A 20829-nucleotide genomic window follows, 5' to 3' on the forward strand; every position below is an offset into this window, starting at 1 on the left:
CGAGCTTTTTATTGCTTCTTGCAATGAAATTACGCGCTGCAGCTCTCGGACTACACACAGTGGTATCAGATTTCCAATAATGTAAAGTTATGTTGATTTTTTTATTGAGCAAGTTGGAAAAATTGGCGAACAACGATATAAATTGCATTCAGAGCAGCAACACTGTTGTCAGACAGTGAAACAGAAAACCACACTGCACTGGAGTGAAAAAACTAAAATAAAATATAAAAAAAAAGCAAGGCTGTGTTAACGTGGGCATGTTTTTCATTCTAGTGAGACACTGAGGAGAGATTTTCATAGCATGCTGAAAGATTTCACTTGTTTACTTGCACACATTCCTACCATCCACTGTGGTGATTATGGTATATTAAAATTACCCCAACGTTTTCAGCGGAAGGTAATTCATCAGAAATTCGCCAGCAGAGCACTTTGACAAATGATGATTCTTTGCATTGAAATAAAAACTGAGCCTAATTGATTTGTATTGTCTGCATTCCCATTCGTGGTGTGTTGGTGCACTGATGTTACTGAAATAAGTCCACTGCTGGCTATGCATTTGGTAATTCTATTCATAAGGTAACTAAAAGATATTTTAATAATCTTCCTGCCAAACAAACCTTCTCTATGGGCTGATTCAATATTGTAGGCAGAAACCTTACCCCTACAATAAAATGTGATACACTCAATTAGCCCCCTCCAAAGTCACAAAATTCTTCCTGTAAAGCAAAACCCTTACCTCGTTTAGTTTTTGGCGACGTCACCTTTAAGCTTGTCTCTTTGCACACCTTTGGACCAATTCCGGCACTGACAGGTCACATCAGAAGTGATCCTTGGCATTAACATGGTGCACATTCTGTACATTCATGCAGATGTGCCATTCTGCCACATCCCAAAGACGTTTGCTGGACACAGTTCTGTCTCCCACGAGGGTCCATGAATTCCACTAACGTCACTTTTATGTTCATGAAAGCAGAGATGACTTTGTCTTTGTGACAAAGCATTGTCATGCTGCACGTACCTTTGGGAAGATGTTAGGTTATGACCATTTAGAGATGCACATAATCAGCAGCAGTACTCAGATAAACTGAGGCATTCAATCAACATTTGTCTGGTATTAGCAATGGCAGTGTGTGCCAAGGAAGCATTCCACACTCCATTACACCAGCAGCAGCCTGCAAGTAAAGCAAGAAAGGTCAGAGCCATGAAGCCATGCATTCTGAGCCTATTCTGAGTCTACCATGGGCAGCTTCAGCAGAAATCAGTTTGTCATTTAATTAGTTGTTTTGCAAAGAGTCCTTTTTAGGACCTTGTGCCCACTGTAGCTGTTGTTTTTGGCTAACAGGAGTCAGGTATTATAGCTCATCTGCCAGCATTAACAACCATATCATGGTGAAAGTTACATATTCATCCCCACTCTGCTGTTTGATGTGAACATTAGTTGAAGCTCCTGGCCTGCATCTATATAACTGTATGTAGGACACCTGTGCCGCCCAGCTGGTTGAATTTAAATTGTCTAAGCAGGTGTGCAGGGATTGATAATAAATAGGGATGGGTATCGTTTAGGTTTTATCCGATACCAGTACCAAACCGGTACTTTTGAAACGGTGCCGGTGCTTAAACGGTGCTCAAACCGGTGCTTAAAGAATGGAGAACACAAAATTGGTCCAAAAACCTCTCATGTTCAGCTTTTTTTTTGTAAAGAGATAACAATGTTAGCCTTTTCTGCAGCTATAGGGCATATATGGTATCACTCTTGGCTGGAAGCAGTGCTTAAACAATGGAAAAAACACAAACTTTGTCCAAATACCTCTCATGTTTAGCTGTTTTCCACTTTTTCTTTGGTCATTTTAGCGCTTTTGGCCAGGATGAAGAGAGTATCTGCCATCAAACAAGAAGACAGCCACATGTAACTACGACGGTGTTTGCTAGTTCACCTTAGATGCATTAATGTAATAACGTGGTTAGCCTACTCAATGTAAATTACACACGAACAACATTAAGCTACTCACGCAGAGAAGAACGGCTGCTGCTGCCATCATCATCCTCATCATTTCTGCTACACTGGCAGGGCTAGGGGCCAGGACTCTCCTCTTCGGGTTCTTGGGGGATGTTGCTAACTCCGGGTCCGATAACAGGCAACCCACCCGCAGTAGATGTGCCCGGTGTGAGGTCTCGCAGCAAGCTATCAAATACAGCGCATTTCTCGGCTTTTAACAAAATGCTATACGTCGCCAGGTGTTTCATCAGATTCGAGGTGTTACCTCCTTTGCACAGTATCACCTTAAAGCACTTGTTGCAGGCTGCTGAGTTTGCATCTTTTGCTGTGAAGTACAGCCAGACTTTGACCGCTTCGCCTTGGGCATTTTTAATCTGTAGCTCTGCTCTAAAAGAACGTACGTATCTGGGCCCGCCTACTACGCTTGCAAAGGTAAAATGATTGGCTAGAATCCAAAGTGTGTGACATTTCAGGAAAAAAAAGCACCGAAATGTTATTGCCATAATGGCACCGGATACCGGTACCCATCCCTAATAATAAAGTGTATATTGGAGGTATTGGAAGCTTTTAACATCCACCAAACCAGGGTTAGGATCAGGTCCACATCTATACCATTATTATATAGATTTTTTTTATTTTTTTTTACCTGGCCAGATGGAAATCTCACAAAACTGTGAAACTCATAACCTTGTCTTCTTTGCATATCAACCCTAGATTTCCTGAATCCTTTTCCCTTTCACACTGCTTAATCTGATGGGGTCTGATATTTAAGATTAATAAAATGGAAGGTTGCTGTTGATGTTTTAGTCTTGTTTACAGAGGTGTTCTTACATCTAAATTACATCCATACATGATTTATTGAATTCACAGAACCTCTGCCTGCAGTTGTCCAGTTGAATTTTCTTTCTGGTATCTTCTAAAACCTTTTAATTTGGGAAAATACAAATATTTAGTGACTTTGAATGTTTAGAAAGAATCTAAACCATCAGCAGCTACTAAAATATTTTATCAAAATAGTTTTTGGCTTTGTTTTTCTCTGCTTGCCTAATGTCGTCACTTTGTTCACTCCTCCTTTATACCCTTAAGAGGGCTCTCCACCTGACATCACAAGCCGACTCAGTCAGCGTCCTCTTGGGCAAAAAACACCGCGCCATTTTCCCTTTTGAAGGCTGTAAGAGTAAATCACCCACTAGGTGCTCAGAGCTGTCTTTGAAATACTCCACACCAAAAAGTGAAACAAAGCAGTAGTGTGCATGTGTATATGTCAGAGGGATTAGAGCATGTGTGTGCCAGTGTACATAAGCGACTTTACATCTGGTAGCTGAGATTTAACCAGATTGGAAAAAAAACACTTTAAATTCCAACTGATGATGTACAAACCTCCGGGGGATGAATTCAGTATGAGTCTTGCAAACATATGAAATCGAGAAAACCCCACGATGCACAGTGGACCGCTGACATTAGAGCCACAGGGTGTTTGCACACGCTTCTTTATGTCCTCAAATCCTAACTAGCTAATCAACGTCGATGCAGTTAGTTTCAATCGTATATGCAGCACCATCAAAACCACAAACACATTATCCCCCTGCAATTCTGAGCACCGACTCAGCAGATCGACGTGCCGCATATGTGTTAAGCAGCTGTGCAGGATGATCACTGGTCGGCCAGATGTTGCATCTCGCACCTAAATAACAGGGAAAATGGAATGGATTGATTAGAACTCCCATCTGCTGCGCTGGGATGGTGCTAATAAGCAGGCTGCAGAGTGCTCTTTCCTAGAGAGGGAAGTTACCGCCGGCAGAGTGTTCAAAGGCTGTCGCAGGTTGTATCAGAGGGGCCAAGAGAGGAAGAGGTGAAGCACGGCCCGGTGAGTTTTGAGAGGCAAAGCCTAAAGCCGACAAAAGGGGAACGACAGAGAGACAGATAGGCGGGAGAGGGCCAGTGCACTCAATTAAATTGCACAGCAGGACGGGGTAAATGGTCAAACATGCCGAAGAGTGCCGCAGTCAAGCATTTTTCAGAAGAGGTTAAACAGGTGATGTACTAATGCATTTCAGTCAGCGTTTAGTGGAGAGGAAAGCATTTAGTTTTCACTTCCCAAGCCAAGAATTAATGTACAAAGGGCTGTTTTTTTCCCACACTAAATCACAAAGTGGAGGCAAGCTCTAATAGAAAACAAACATCCCTCTTAAATGAGACACTGTACTGCAATATTAATTTATTCGCCCACACAATGTGGTCTCGGGAGGTGAGGGAGGGTTTTGAGTTTACTAATTCTTACTGTAGTTAACGTCTGGTGAAAAATGAAAACCAAACAAAACACACCATAAACATCACCTCTGTCATTTAAAATCCCACGTATCCAAAATCAAGTCAGTTATTTCACCATTACTTGATTTACAAGTGTCAGTCAATCTGCTGTGTGCAACATATTTCACGCATTTCCTGTGATGAGAAGCAACTGGCAACAGAATGAGATCAAAGGATGTTTTTTTTCCTTGGTGAACAGGGAGCTTTGTATTCCCTGACAAAGAACAAAGTTAAAATGGTTTTCAGTATTGTGAGTCTATTTTTTGTGCAAGTCGATGACATAAAGGCTGTTCTTTTTTTTTTCTTTGGTTGTCTCCTGTTGACACTAACGCACATCATCAGATGCTGTAACCATCTCTAGCCTGTTGTTCTTGTTTTGAACTGATGTTTTCTGAGTCAGGTCATTAAAAAAATATGCACAATACACAGCAAATGCACAAAGCATAAATATTGTGTCTTAAAATGTTTTCTCATCATAGTAAAAAGAAAGTACACCCTGTTTATATTCTGAGGTTGAAAATGGTAAATATAAGTGCAGACTCTTACTGCTTCCATTCAGAGCGTAAGTAGCAGCCAGGTCCTGTTAATTAAATGTACTTGATTAAGTGCTCATGAGCAAGTGTGAGCACCTCTATAAAAGCGGTTTTGGCAGTTTGTTGGTCTGCAGCATTCAGGTGTGTGTTAACACAAGGACACAAGACATCAGCAATGATCTTAGAGGCACAGTTGTTGCTGCTCATCAACACAGATGATGTCAAACTCAACCACTCCAAGGTCAGACTGTGAATAATATTTAAATTCTAAATAAATAATGATGGCATATAATGTCTTGTGTTGTTAAAAGCATCTAATTTGAGAACCAGCAAAGACTAAATTAATTTTTTATTATGTCCTGATATGTAAAACCTTAGTTGTGACTGAGAGCGTATTTTCTTTTTACCATGACTGCATACAGGGTACAACAACCTGAGCATGCACTGGGCAAATATCAGAAATGATGAAATAAAAGCAGTCCCTGTTTTCATGTTTAATGAAGAAAAGCTTGTTTTGAATAACAGAATGTTTGATGAAGAAAAGTGTGCGTTTGAAGCTTCTTCCGATTTACTTTTATCATTTGGAGATACAAACCTGCATTCATTTATAAATCTACCCTAAACTTGCTGCACTCCTGTAGCCTCACAGCAGCATTCCCACTTCTCTCTTCATGGTTTAAGGTCAGAACTATTTTGTTTCATCTAAACAAAGTCTGTGCTGCCAATATTCATCAAGCTTTTTCTAGCTCTGTGATGAATGATTTCACTCTTGGAAAAAATCCATAGACGCTTTCTTCGTGCAGTATCCTTCACACTGTCACTGTCACTCGTGTCAACAAATAATCCACGTGTCAGCTCCCATGCGCTACCGTGACTATTTTTCAATTCAAAGTTGCATGGGGGGCTAATTGTACATGAAATGATTTTCCCCAAAGGCCACCTTATCCGTTCCTCCTAACAGCTGCTGCTGCTTGTGTTTCTTTTACGTTCAGTAGCCTGCTCATGCTCCTCTACTTGTACTGAGTTTCATGAACGTTCACCTCTCTTCTTGGAGGAGCTTCTTTTTCACGTGGTGCCATATTCTATTAAAAACACCCAAGGCAGAAACCTGAGCAAACAGTAATTGAAACTAGCTCTCGTCATGCTGATGGTTTTGCTGATACCTTTACACTTTGTACATCTTAGATGGTGCACTGTTTAAGCTGCTTTACAGATACTGAATACATGCAAGCTGCTTTGGAACCCACTTTCAATCTAGCTCAGGGATGTCAAACTCATTTTTTATTATCATGGGCCACATAAAACCCACTTTGATGTTAAGTGGGCGGGACCAAAGAAACTCACCTTTCTGTCAGTCTAAGTAGGTTTAACTACACATTAACTAACCATTGTAGAAAACCAAATTCCCTATTATTGTAGAACCTTTCTGTCCTGTAATAGTTCATTTATTTCTTCATTACTTTGGTGTAGTGTAACCAGCCATGGGTCCAGTGCAAAGTTTATACACTCCTTCACATTTTCCTGTGCCATCCATAGGGCCAGATTGGAGTCTGTGCTGGACCGATTCTTGTCCCCCAGCCTTGTGTTTGGCACTTTTCATCAAGATCCTTTTTTTATGCTGTCTCTGACTGTCATATCTCTTGTCATGCCTTATCTGTTCTATATGTGTGAGTCTTATTGGCAAATATAAATTAGTGCAGAAGGAAAGTCTTTCGGCTGTAGGGGTCCAAAGCCATGATTTTATAAACCTGCTTGTGCAATTAGCCTTAAATAGAAATTACATTTTGTAACAACTTGCTGCAGGTGGACTCCTAGATTCTACTTTGAGATATGTATTTTTAATTGCTGTTTTTTAATAATACATAGGATCAAATGCACTTTTAAATTAATGATTACCATTCCTGTAAAATGCTAGTTATCAAAATGTCTACAAGTAAGAAGATATTAAAAAACTCCATTTTAATTTCAGACGGTGTCCTGAAACAGTGGTAATAAGTTCATATTTAATGTAATCACAGCAAGGCAGCAGTGAAGTGTTACTTAAAACAGAAAAATGATTCAGGATACTCGTGACTTTCCTGAATAACCTTTTAATCCAAGCTCCATTTATCTCTCTGGGTTTTCCTCTCAGATATGCGATAAGGAGTGGCATTACTATGTCATCAATGTGGAGTTCCCAGTGGTGACGCTCTATGTGGACGGAGTGACCTATGACCCCTACCTGGTGACGGATGACTGGCCCATCCACCCCTCACAGATTGATGTTCAGCTCACAGTGGGTGCCTGCTGGCAAGGTGAGCAGCCAAAGCTGATGATGATACCAGGGAGCGGTGCAGGTATTCAGTTAATGTTCTTCAACAGAATTCATTCATCTTGAGGGCAATTTTAAAAAAGTGCAACTGAAACGAAAGTTTTAATATGAAGGTCACTGTAATTTGAAGTATTTTGAGAATCCTCCTGCTGCTTCTATATGTGAGAAGGTTCAGGGATAACACTGCTGAAGTATTTGCACTGAGGGAGTCACCGAGTGTGGAACGTGTTCTTTGGCCTTGAATGAACAATGTAATTAAGAAGAGCACTTAGTCTGCCTCTGACAAATGACTGAACGAGTGTGAATGAAGGCGTACAATTAAACTGTCCTCTAAACTGATAGCTGCCACTAATTGCATAAGGGTAGAAGAAAGAGGATTTTTTTTGCATGCTGCTGATTTGATAGCCCAAATGAGAATGCTCAGTGATGCTTAGCCTTACATAAAGATGGCTCTCAATGTGGGGAGCAGCAGCAGGTCATCATGTGTGGCTTTCATTTGCATTCATCCTCCTTTACTCCACCTCCCTCTCCCATTTTTTTTCATTGAACACTGTAGGCCTTCAGGAAGATTAAAGGGGCCGTGAATAGTAGAGGGAGTTCAGAGACTATTTGTGCTTTCCTTGTTGGGGCCAAAGTCTCAGTCGTGTATTGTAAAGGCAGTACTAAAATCTGAACATAAGCCATTAGCGACATAAATAGCCTTTTCAAAGCACAGAGTTAAGTATCCAGTATGTTGATTGCAAACATGCTTGCAAAGTTGCGCTCGTCTGTTGTCTAACTCGCCCGGTTTGGGCTGTAAATGTGTTTTCAGAGCAAAAGAAAAAGAAGGAACGTGAACACTTACTGATGTGCAGTAGCATGTCTTTGCTTATTATAGCTGCTAACTGATGGGCTTTACAGAAACAGTCGGATGCTGATAGAGAGTTCAGGCAGGATATAATATGATGGAGTGTGGTGGCACAATAAATAAAAACTAATTTGTCAGCTCTAAGTGCTCCACTGATATTCTGGAGTATTTAATTCAATGTAATGATTTAATTTCATGGTTCATAAGTCTTAACTGGTCGGTCAGCTGTAGTCAGGATTCTGTCCTGACTACAGCAAATTGATTTAATCTAGAATTATTGTGTTACATACAGTCACCCAAATAAGCCATTCTGGTTGTTGTAACAAGCAGTGGCGTGTCTAGAAAATTTTTGTTGGGGGGGCCAGGTAGGGGCACAGATTTGGAGAAGGGTGGCAGATGTAATTGGCAGATAATGTTTAAAAAAAAATTCTACCAACCATTAACCATAATTCAATAAGCCTATAAACCTAATAACTGAATGCGCTTTTAACTCTTATTAGAATGAGATTTTAACCACTACGGTGCAAAGTTTTTAGATACTGCGTTGATAAAGTACAAGAGATACAATCAGTGCTTTGTCAGTCTTTACTCAGCATTCAAGGACATCAATATTTGCATAGTATTTTTACTGACATATAGTGCACATATGTTTTGGGCAAAAACATTTTTTAATATTAAAATATGAACATTTGTAACAAACAATTGGCAAATTAGCCAATGCCAATGCAAAACTTTATCTGCCTGTTAAAAAAAGAAGATAATCTTCTCACAAACTGGTGTTTGATTTTGAAACAGGAAAAAAGTGGAGAAACAACTGAAAAGACTAACATTTGAATAAAACCTGAAAGCAAGTAAATACTTTCTATGCTGCCTTATGGTAAACTTTGGTAATATTGATAAAGAACAACACTGGCTGATGATGAAATACAGTCAGCTGGCATGGTGACACTGCCAGTATTAACCTGCAGGGCTGGACTGGGACAGAAAATCGGGCATTTTGACTACAGACCGGCCCACCAGGTATTAAAGCCATAAAGACTTTGAATGAAAACAAATGCTGTTGTGACAGTGATGTACAGTCTTGTTGGTATATGTATGATTTCTATACATTTTACGTCAGATAAAAACTTTGGTTGTAAAATTTAGATAATTATTTAATAAAAGCTAGATATTTTAAATGAGAATAAGAAAGAAAAGTATTTCTTTGTGCCCCCCTTTCCCTGTTAATGCCCTACCTGGCCCCCTGGCAAAAATTTCCTAGATCCACCCCTGCACAGTTACCAGCTGTCAGCTACATAAAAAAGGATCCTGGTGTTATTTGTCTCTCAGAAACAGTTCATAACTTCAACTCATTCATGTCACCTAAAAGTTAAACCTGTTTCTCCATCACCTGTTCAGCTCTGATGATTCAGTAAGGACATCTCCTGGTTTCATCTTCATGTTTCCCTCTCACCACATATCCAAACCGACATCATGACCAGCAGCTTTACAGCTGTGGCTCCAGCAAACATCAGCTGATACTAGAAAGTAATATTAAATAAATTCTAACAACAGCTGATCAAGCTTAAACGTGCTGCTGTTGTTTAGCGCGACATCTGCTGGTTTCCTCTTTCTGGCGCAAAGTGGGCGATAAATAAATGAGAGAGAAAAGCCGATCAGCTGATCATTGATCAGTTTCATGATTGAAGTAGCAACAGGAGAGGCAGGGGGAGAGAATGAGAGAAGAAGAGGCAGCTGTGCAGCGTAACGACAGAATAAATCCAGCTTTGTGTCTTTTTCCATTATAGCTAAAGTTCGGGACAAACTGCATCTCTTCTCAGCTCAATACGAAACGTGTAATATTTTCTCTGAATGAGGGACCATTCCATATTTTTAAGGAGCCGTTGGCAACTCTACTAACCTTATGAATAAAATAAAGTTCACTATCAGTAACATCATAGAACCCACCCACCTAAAAACTCCATCAAGCTGGCTAGAACGCAGTACGAGTTATTGCAACTGACGGTAAAAAGTCAGCACAACGAAAATAAACTGCACCTAAACTTGGTTTATATCTGACCCAGATAGACTGCAGGTCATAACTTCTTACCTGAAGTTCAGTTCACCTGACACTCGGACTGGCGGCTGCCTCGGGTCTCTCCTCCTGCCTCACCTTCCCTCATCCACCTGCTGGCCTCTGTGGAAGCCCCGCCATAGCCACCACCAAACAACTGAGTTATTTTTACACATCGACCTGCATCTGGCAAATCCACCACCTCTCATTGTTCATGCCATTACAAAAAAAATAAAAAATAAGTCACCGGGCATATCCCGGTATGCCCGATGGCCAGTCCAGCTATGTTAACCTGCAACCAAATCTGCAGCTCCATACAGCAATGTTACGACTTAGATTATATCTTATAACTCATAACTCTTATGTTAGCTGCCCTCAGCAGCATACTGTCTGAAATATTCCACAGCTGCAATAATTCTTTAAGTGTTATTTTTTTCCTTGGTATTCTAATTTCACCGAAGTTTACTAAACTCAACAAACTTGATATTACTTACCGGGATATTTATTCTGTCCTCATTTTCTTTCACCGAAAAATTGTTTCCTGCAGTGCCGTCTTTCGCGCTTGGCTCTCCTACCTTTGCTAACGTGATGCGCATAGCGCAGAAGCGATGCTGCATTCACTTACACTCGGATATCTGAGCGTCACCGTGAAAACATAATCGTACATTTGATATTTGATTGAATTTTGTTTTACCTTTGGGGTGGCACCTGGGGTGGCCAGTCTGGTTGGGGGGGTGGCCTGTGCCCCCCCAGGCCACCCCGCTGGACACGCCATTGGTAACAAGGTCTGTAGTGTTGCTGCATGTGCTTCAGACTGATTAAACTCATTAACAGGTGATCATGGTCTGCTTTAAGAGAGCCTGGTAAAACACCAACGTGAAAAATAGTTACTGTGTGTACACACTGTGTGCGTTAACACTCATTCTTTTTGCAAATCAGTTGCAGAATTAACCAAACAACCAGCCTAAGAACAAAAATCAGGCTTCTTAGTTTGTTATTACTTGTTGTTTAGTGTAAATTGCCCAACATTAGTTCGAGATCACCGTGAAGTTAAGATCAGCTGCATTGCTGCCAGTTTACCTGATCTTAGCACCATCTTAGCATTCTGCATGGCTCAGTTGTGACCATTCGGCACATCCATTTGGCAAATGTAATGTAGCTCTCTATTTTAGTTGCTTTAGCCTGCATTGAGCTGCTATGCATCTGCAAGCCACCCCAGCCCAGCCCAGCTCTTCCCTTTTATCCCATATCTGAATGAATCAGTGTTATGTTGTCTTGATGCCTGCTCTATTCTGTGTTTGGATCTTGCTGTTGGGGTTCCTCCCTGCAAAAACCGACTCCCGCACATGGAGATACCAATACAAATCCAAACAGCCTGGACTATTATATGCTGGGATGATTGTATTGTATTGTATTGTATCTTTATTTGTTTCAGACATATAAAACAAAAAACAATATATACACACTACATATATTTTCATTTACAGATACGAATATATATGTAGATATACACACACACACGTATGTGTTCAGATAAACAAAAAATATTCATCCTCATTCTGAGATTTCGGATCTTTCTCTATGAAGACGTTATGTCTGGGTGAGCACTAAGCAGCATCCGCCCCTTCTGCACATGCACACACAAAGGTGTGTGATGGTTGCTGCTGGATGAATGCACGGTTAAACTAGCTTCAACTTCAGTAGAAAAAATAGTTCCTGTTCTGTTGTGGTCTGAAATACTTATACACTTCAGTTGGACAATTTACATAAACTATAATACTTTTGGCTTTCCACTCCTCAACAGTTAATGCATGCTGAACTTTAATCCCTCATCCTTACTGTGAGTGAAAAAGAAAACAAAACTATATGTTAACCATCTTAAAATCAGACTTATTGAAACTACAGACAGCACTGTATTAATGGAGGTATGATTCTTTGTGAGTGGTGGTGGTGAGGGAGGTTAGTTCTAGTAACAGATTCGTGACTTTCTATGTGCAAAAATACTGCGCAGGTGTTTATAAGGCTATGTTTACAGTTCTGGACTGTCTGATATGATGACAGGATCTTTCCAGGTGGATCTGCATTCATTGAAATGAGTGAGAGGCCTGTGCTGTGAATGAACAGCTAAAGTCTAAGTACAAAACCTTTAATATGCAAAGACAGATATAGATGGTATTAGTCTCATGGTTAAAATCAGTCTTAAACCTAGAATCCATTGGCCATTACTGTGCATAAGACAAAATCTTTCCTGCTAACCTGCTAGTGAAACAACAAAGCTTATTTGGCTGCACATCTGCCTGCCTTTTTTCCACACTCTCCTATTTTCTAATAAAAATGTTTCCCCCCCATCAAACCCTTTGCTTCCACCTTGGAGAGTAAGTGCTGGCTGTGTACTCCTCACACAGTCAATCTATATTTACCCTCTGACCTGACGGAGGGTGTTCATGTTCGGAAGTATGTAACAGCCAGATAGCAAAGAGCAACACGCTCATCCTGCCTCGTTCTCTTCGTTCTTCAAGTGTGTAATCACACACCGTTGGTCTGCCTCTGGAGCTCCCCTCCTCACAGCGGTAAACATGCGGGAAGTAATTTTGATGATTTGCACTGCTGAGCCATAAATATATCTGTATGTAGAGTGTATTGAATAAATACAGGCTCACAGGTGTTGATACTCATACATTATAAGTGTAGAGCTAAACAAGGGAGCCACATCTTTCATATTTACACTTAAGTAATGATCCTGTTTCCAGCTCACCCATGCCTCTCCACCTCATCTGTTGTTTTCGAAACGACGCAAATAAAAAAGAGTGAAGATCTATACGGCTGCACATATCGGGCAAAGAGAGCTGACGCCACATAAAGACCAGTCTCTGTAAAGTGGAATGATCAGTGATTTTATCACCCGTGTCATTCCTGCTCTGAAGCATCTCAGTAATCCCCTCTCCTCTGCTTTTCCGTTTTTATCCTCTGTCTGGGATCCTTAATGGTTTCTCTGGCCGCGGCCTAAATTGATAACATCTGTCAGCGTGGGACTAAGTGGAAAGGTGGACATCCTAAGAGAAGGCAGGGGAAGAAAAACGTAACTGAGCATGGGAGTGAGAATAAGGGAAGCGTGAAGTAAAAGGAAACTATGGCTTTGGCATAATTTGGTGTCTGCTAATCCAAATGTGACTTTGTGGTTTTATGAGATAGACTGAAGTCGCCTGACAGCCTGGCACTTGGCAGGGCATCAGCCAGCACGTATAAAGACATGGCTGCGGTTGTGGTAATTTAACTGAACTGGAGTGGAGTAACATGGAGTGACTTGATGTCAGTGTGGCCCTGTCGCTCCACACAGTAAAATGTGAATACACTTACAGGTGATTGGTGTCAGGAATACTAATAATAATAGACTGTATACAGTGATCCAGTAACAACCACTACTTTCCTGTCAAGCTTGTAGTTCTGTACAACACATAACAAAGTTTAAAGTGACACGCTTGACACATTTACCTCTTAATGGCCCCGGTGGTTAATTTATGTCAGTTTACAACAGCTGCTGAACATTTTCATCAGCTTGCTTAAGGACAATCATCATAAAAAGATGAGTTGGGGTTAGTATCTTGCCCAAGGATACTTGACATGCAGACTGGAGGAGCCGGGGATTGAACCACCAACCTTCCGATCAGTAGGTGACCAGCTCTACCTCCTGAGCTATAGCCACTCCTAGTGTACACTTGGTAATTACTTGAGGCTAAAAGTATAGAAGCACCTGTCTCAATGAATGAGGCATTAAGGTAAACAAATACAATTTGCTTGATTATTGTCACTTAACATGTTATACTTAGAGGCTTCTAGGAAGTCAAATGTCACACAGACACCATCTTCATTGCCACAGACACCATATATTTCGATTCAGGCTTCAGAACAGCCAGCAGATTTGCTCTTCAAATAAATATGCTACACTATATAAGCTTATATACTGCTCGTGTGTAGCTGGTTTGACAAGCCTAAGCAATTACAAAAAGGTATATGTCTAAAGCTTGACAAGACAATTGCAGTTCTTTGAGTAGAAAATAGTTTGAAAAGAACATTTTCAAAAGTCTGTTTCCTGCTTGCTTTTTCCAAACTCTTCCATTAACTTTCGAGTAGGTGTATGGGAGCATTTGTCATACAAGCATGACTGGGGACTTGCACCTAAATTCATGAACTGGACAGTAAGCTGAAGAGTTAGGGGGTAAGAATTTTTATATCTACCCCTCTATTTCCCACTTCCTAGTCAAGAAAAAGGCTTCATCTGTTTCTCATCTAAGAAGGCAGGCGAGCAGATGACAAGCAGCTGGGTTGATAAAATCCCCCGGGTAGATCACATCAACTGGTAGGACTCTGTTGTCTGCCCCGTGGGTGATAAGGGAGCTCTGTCTGAGTAGTCACTGTGCACAATGTAGCTGCAGGTCAGCAATCATAGCCTCCCTGACTTGAAGGGCTGGATTCACTGCTCCCCATTTCTGTCATGTTTTCTCACCAGGAGAGCGAGGCATGATAAAGTGTTTCCAGTAGTGGTCAGTTGTGTCTCCATCTGTGCTGACTGAGCCATTCAAGAGCTAAATGCATCACTTAAGACAGTAATAAATGTGCCGTTACAATTAGAAGGTACTGGGCGACCCCCAAAGGAAAGTTTATCATCATAAAAGTATAAAGAGTTTTCAAGAGTGTGGAGGTCTATTGTATTGAAATTGAAATGGAAATAGACGTACTCTCCTGCTTCTGGTTTTTCCTCTCTGGCCTATGATGACTTAATAAGAACAAAAAAATTACTTGTAGTTATTAAGACAAAGAAGAAGCGCTAAATGAGCACGAGTCTCCACCAAGGCAGCTCATTCCCTTTCTTTAAAGCTGTAACTCATTTTGGGATCAACTTGAGAGAAAGGCAGATGTGAAATGTAAAAGTGAGGTCAGAGGTCAAATGTGAAACGATATTTGAATGCAAACTATAATGTGATATTTAGAATCCACTACTACCAATACAAACAAAGGCAGTAAAATGTTAATTATAGTTTAAAGATAAAAGCCATTTTATGAAAGCTTGATCCTATTTGACATTGAAGAAGAGGTCCGAGGTCCATCATAGTGATGTGATACAAACAATGGCAGTAAGAAACATAGTTTTAAACAGCTCTGGATATCATTATTATCACTTTGACCTTCAGATCAATGCTTTGACCTTAAAGGAGAGGTCAGAGGTCAAATGTAACATGACCTTTGAAATCTTTAAACATTAGCTACTACATCCTGAAAACACACACCACATAGTTTCTAATTTATGAGGCTTTTTTTTTTTTTTAATCAATAAATCAGTGAGTTGACCTTAAAGACTTTGGTGGATGTCAGCCAAAATGTAACAGATTTAACACCCCCACTAAATTGATCAGAATTCATTCAATCAATTACATAAACGCTGCCAAAAACATAACCTCCTTGGCAGAGGTAAGTATGGCTGGCGTAAGGACAGTATATCCAGGGGGAGTTTTCATTTTTGTAGATGACTCTTATTTTTGTCAAATCCAGTAATACTTGTGCACTGGAGCCTTGCATGAAAGCTAATACCTTTGCCACAGCTGTTCACTCATCAAACTTTGAGGTCCTGAAGGTTGAGCATGAATGTGTCTTGTCCTTCAACAGACACAGGCGTGTCCTGATAAACACACGGCGACCATCGCAGACAAATGTTATTGTCAGTACTTTGGCCTTTAACATCTATAGCCCAAAGGGCTGCCAATTCCTTCATATTACCCTGCAGATTGTGCCACTGACACCTACCTGCAGCAGTTTCACAGCAGGGATCCGTAGTACTCAACTGCTGCAGTATACCTGCTTTAAAAATTTCAGAGCTAGTTCAGTCATTAGGAAGGAATTGTCAGAAGTGCAGCACCACATATAATGTGTGTAAGGATCCTCCAGAGGTAAAGATTGTTACAACCTATTTACCATCTGTATGAGCTGAGATACTCAAAGATGCCTGGCAGTAAAGTAAAGGCAGTAAAAATAATGTGTTACATCTGGAATCCTACCCAGAGCCCACTGTCTACAGCTGCAGGATTAAGTGTCTACTGGACACAGAGGCTGAGGTTCACAGGTCAGAGCAAAACGAGATCAACTTATAAAGAATCTACTTACAATGCAAAAGTGGAAGAAAGACACTGGCATCCAACTGACGGGTTAATGCGGTTAATAACAGATTAGCTCGAGGCTATTAGATAACTGGACCCAGTCCCTCACTTGCTGTATCTACTGAGTAATTAGATGCAAAGCAAGCGGCAATCATGGAAGAATCTGTGGACATGCCTGATTTTGGCCAAAGCTGTACATATTTTCCCAACATTAAGAAGCAGGTGTGAAAAACATCCTGGATTTGCCAGCAGCAGTCTCTTGAGAGCAGGTGGATCAGGGCACAGAGTCTCTCAGAAGTATGTTGAGAGGCAAGACAGATCAATTAATCACGAGTGGAAGACTTTCTCTTGGTATGCACCCTTCCCATCGGTCACTGCTTCACTTCATCCTCCAAATGTGTTTGATCAATGAGCCAGTTTGGATTTTGTTGTCATATGAGCGGAATGTTCAATACTTTTAGTGCTTCGGTGGATTACCGCCAGAATTAGAGACCAAAAGAGGGAAAAGGAAGAGAGAAATGAAAGGAAGGACAGGAATCCAAAGGTGACGTTTTGATACCCAGAGCTGGTAACCTTTCAGCTAATGAGTGGTTTGGAGACTCATATCGCTGGTATTGGCCTTTATGGAGTTCAGAGGACAGCCTTTAAATGTGTTGACTTTTTCCTTACCTTTATTTAGCCTGGATGGGCTGGCTGAGGAGCACTTGCACTTATACAGCAGTACCCTTCCACTTAATCATAGGTTGGGAGACACAAAACATGATTCTTTGGGCCATTTATAACCATTATTTGACCTAAAGGATCATAAACCAGTGGTTTACTGTAACTAAATGTTTACATGACCTTCTGTAATGATTCCATAAAAAGTGGAAAAATGATTTTCATTTATCTGAACTGTAGTAGTACGCACTGTTTTATCTGTTTGTTGTTGTTTTCTGCAGGTGGGGAGGTGACCAAGCCGCGGTTCACTCAATATTTCCGGGGAAGCCTCTCTGGATTGACCATCCGACCGGGAAAGATTGAGAGTCAGAAAGTCATATCCTGTCTGCAGGCCTGCAAAGAGGGACTGGACATAAACTCCCTCGAGAGTCTGGATAAGAGTATAAAGGTACACGTACACAGAGATAAAGGAGGTGTTTCAAAAAGAGGGACTGCAGTAAAACCTCTCATCTTGGTTTAAAGCGTCGGATAATAGTGCAGATCACATCAGTTCAGTGAAGAGAATGGATATTAAAAGAAACAGAGGATGGGCTTTTTTCAGTGTTTTAGATGCCAAAAGCCAAACAATTACTGAATGACTCGCTGAATTCAAGTGTGGTACTGTAACAGGATCCCAGTGTTGCCATAAGTCAGTTCATGGAATCTCCTAGATATTCCTCAGTCAGGAAGTAAAGTGTTTAAGAAATAAACCAACTCAGTCATGAAGTTGCAGACCACATAATGTTACGGGGTAACAACACTCCGTAGGTGTTATGTGTATGTGACCCAGTACGTTGGTCAGTATAGCGTAATGTCACAAGGAAAGTGTTGCGTATATACTTGTAAGTGGTTCAGCTGTTATCCAGACTAACAGAGGCTACGGTCATCTGTGCGTTCCTGAAGCACACCAGTCAGCTTGTACCGTATTACCTGTGTCTACCCAAACAGTGTCGCCACCTGATTAAGCAACTAATGAAGCAGTGGAGCACAGGGGAAGAGACGAGTCGGGTTCTTGCCTTCCCGGCCCTCAATAAAATCTGCCGCCAGAAGCAGGAAACGTACCTCAACTCCTATTCTTAAGCAAGTGTACATTTCTTATGTACAAAACTGCAAGTTCACGTCTCCCAACGTGCTGCCCATGATCAACTTCATGCAGAGAACTCTAACAGAGATGTACACCCTGGACACAGAGGTCACTTACCAGCACTTCATCTATACCCGACAGCTGGGCAGTTACCTTAGAAACGCCATGACCATGAAGAAGAAAGAAACGTATCAGTAAATGTAATGGCAACCAAACCTGGCTTTCCTGAAAATCTTCAACTACCTTCTTCTTCCCCTTTTTCACTGGCGTAGCTAATTGATCTCACTGTGCTGTGCAAGATAGAGGGCATACAAGATAGATGGGGCTTTGTGTGGACTCAAAGCCATCGCCTGTAAGCACCCTACCACTCTCAGCTCCTTTATTCTTTCTCCCTCTTCAGCTTTTCCCTCTCCAGCAAACTCCAGATCCTTCTATAGAGAACCTTGTGCTGTGGCGCAGCAAAGAGATGCATGCCAGCCTTTTGAAAAGGCATGCTGGGATGAGGTGGAGGATATGAGAGAGAAGAGGAGAGCCTCTCTAGGGCCAATGCAGTTTATCTTTTGAGAGCCATTTAATTTTCTTCTTAGCCACACACTCATCTGGCCCCTGGAAGTCCACGGGAAGCTTAGCCAGGCAGGTGGACAGCTGGCACTGCACAATCAGAGGAGAATAACAGGCAGAGAGGCAGGTAGACACAAAGTATAGACAGAGAACAGAAGATGAGAGGAGACAGAAAGAAGTGTGAATGGGGAAAATGACAGTATAGAGCTGTATAGAGCACCACAGAGAGGAGGAGTAACTTCACCCTGGTGCTGATACCCAGTTTTAGAAAATGGGAACTACTCATTGCAGTTCTGGCAGGAGAACACTGAATCCTTTTTGAAGTAAGAAGGCTTCAAATCGCTACCATCAAACTCTGCAGGAGAGCACACTGCTCTGTAAAACCAGCTCTACTGTGTGTCTCTATGTTTACGATATTTACTAGTTCATGCATATTCCCATTATTATCATACTGCCATGTTTAGTTATGCCAGGTTTTCATTTATTTCAGTACAGTATGGAAGCAGAAGCCTGAAACTACCTTGAAACAGGTGATCCATCACAGTGAACATTGGATGTGTTTGTTTTATGCCATTGCATGGTAAAGCAGCGCAGCCGTGATGTTCACTTTGATGGATTGCCTGATTCAAACAAGTTGCGAGTCTCTGCAAACTAATGTGTGCACCACTGTACAGTGAAACCTGTAGAACACAGGGACTGCCTGGAAACAAGCAGAAAGGTAGTGACCTTTTATCATTTGCAGAAACGCTGCTGAAATTATTCAGTTTTTACCCCTCAGGCTGATGGAGTATTGCTGTCAACCCGCCGGGCAGGCGGGCAGCGTGGACCCCCAAGTTTGTGAATATGATAACTCGAGGAGGTGACATAGGATTTTGAAATATCATCGTGCATCTACTAAAAATCTCAGATGAGTTCGAATCTCAGTGATGCTGACCTCAAGGATTTTCAAATTTATACCATAGGTGCATCTGCCTGAGGGCTGGGCATGATAGTGCTACCATGGGATTATAAGCACCCTTGCCTCTTGTTGCATCACAAATATCAAACACTATACACTAAAGGTTCAGCAACAAAAAGTTGGTTTTCTGGGTTTCAGCCACAGGAGCCTAAGCAGACAAATCCAGAGCTCCCTCTCCTCACGCAACCTCCTCCAGTTTACCCAGGAACGCTTATTCATTTGAATCGTGACCCTGAATGGGATAAGTGAAAGAAATACATTTGAAAATGTTGTTTTTTCTAGTCTTTTCTACTCTCAGTATAAGCCACATTCACTTGGTCAAACCCACAAACACATACAATAAACAGAGATGACACACGGCGGCATGTTTATAGGTCGTATCTTGGGCAAACATGCAGACTTGAGGATCTGGATTTTGAATAAAGCATCTCAGATTATTGGATAAGCTGTTCTTCCTTCGAATCTGCGGCCACCCCTGAAACATCCATATAGTACCGATTCCATTTAATTATTTGCTCTTAAGGCCACGACTTGAAATCGTTGGAGTTTAATCACATTACCACACAGCAAAGCGTGAGCCGTGCGGTATGTAAACGGTAAGTTTTGCACAGAGAGTGGAATCTGTACCCCTGCCCCCCCTTCTCCTGCAGCAGGTTAATCTGCCCATGCCCTGCACGCTTTCACTCTGTCAGCTTTCGTATGCACAGGCTAATCTACAGCATCTCAATTAGAGCTGACTGATTTCAGTTTTAAATGGCTCTGTTCCCACGGACATTTTATCATCTGCTGTGTCAGTTCTCGCTCTCCGTCTAACATCTGTGTTTTCTCTCTCCCTAGTTTCACTTTAACCCAGCTCAATCCATCCTGGTAATGGAGGGCGAGGACTTGGAGAACATGAACGCCGCTGTGAGGAAAGTTTCCTACATAAACTCCCGTCAGTTTCCCACACCAGGCATCCGACGCCTGCACATCTCCACTACCGTCCAGTGAGTGCACTGCCGCGTTCGTCTTGTTCTTCGCCTTGTTTTTTCTCCTTTATCTTTACTGAAATCTGCTTCGTGTGTGTGTCTCTCTGTCGTTTTTTTCTTCCTACACGACGATATTTGTTTCCTTTAGTGTTCACACACTTTCTCTGTTTCTGGGTACCTTTTCTTTAAGATGTTCGCCCACCTCGACACTTCTGTTAAAACAACATGGCAGACATCACACTGCGACTGATATATGATTCCCTTTCCGCGCATTGATCCCCACCCCGCCCTCTGTTTCTCGTTTTCCTCTGCTGTCGCTTCCCCTTTCCTTTAATACACCATTTTCGGTTCACTGTCGCC

The 20829-nt window shown here is 41.5% G+C and overlaps 1 protein-coding gene across 2 annotated transcripts in view; it reads left to right on the forward strand.

Moving 5' to 3' along the window:
* The window catches only part of LOC113035750 (calsyntenin-2), a 356909-nt gene that overhangs the window by 302649 nt on the left and 33431 nt on the right, over positions 1-20829 (forward strand). For both annotated transcript variants that reach the window (XM_026191409.2, XM_080288631.1), the window contains 3 exons: positions 6971-7133; positions 17141-17307; positions 20339-20487. In XM_026191409.2, the coding sequence (XP_026047194.1) occupies positions 6971-7133; positions 17141-17307; positions 20339-20487 (479 nt within the window). The remainder of the gene's footprint in view (positions 1-6970; positions 7134-17140; positions 17308-20338; positions 20488-20829) is intronic.

This window comes from Astatotilapia calliptera, chromosome 14 (assembly GCF_964374335.1).
Source record: "Astatotilapia calliptera chromosome 14, fAstCal68.1, whole genome shotgun sequence".
NCBI lineage: Eukaryota > Metazoa > Chordata > Actinopteri > Cichliformes > Cichlidae > Astatotilapia > Astatotilapia calliptera.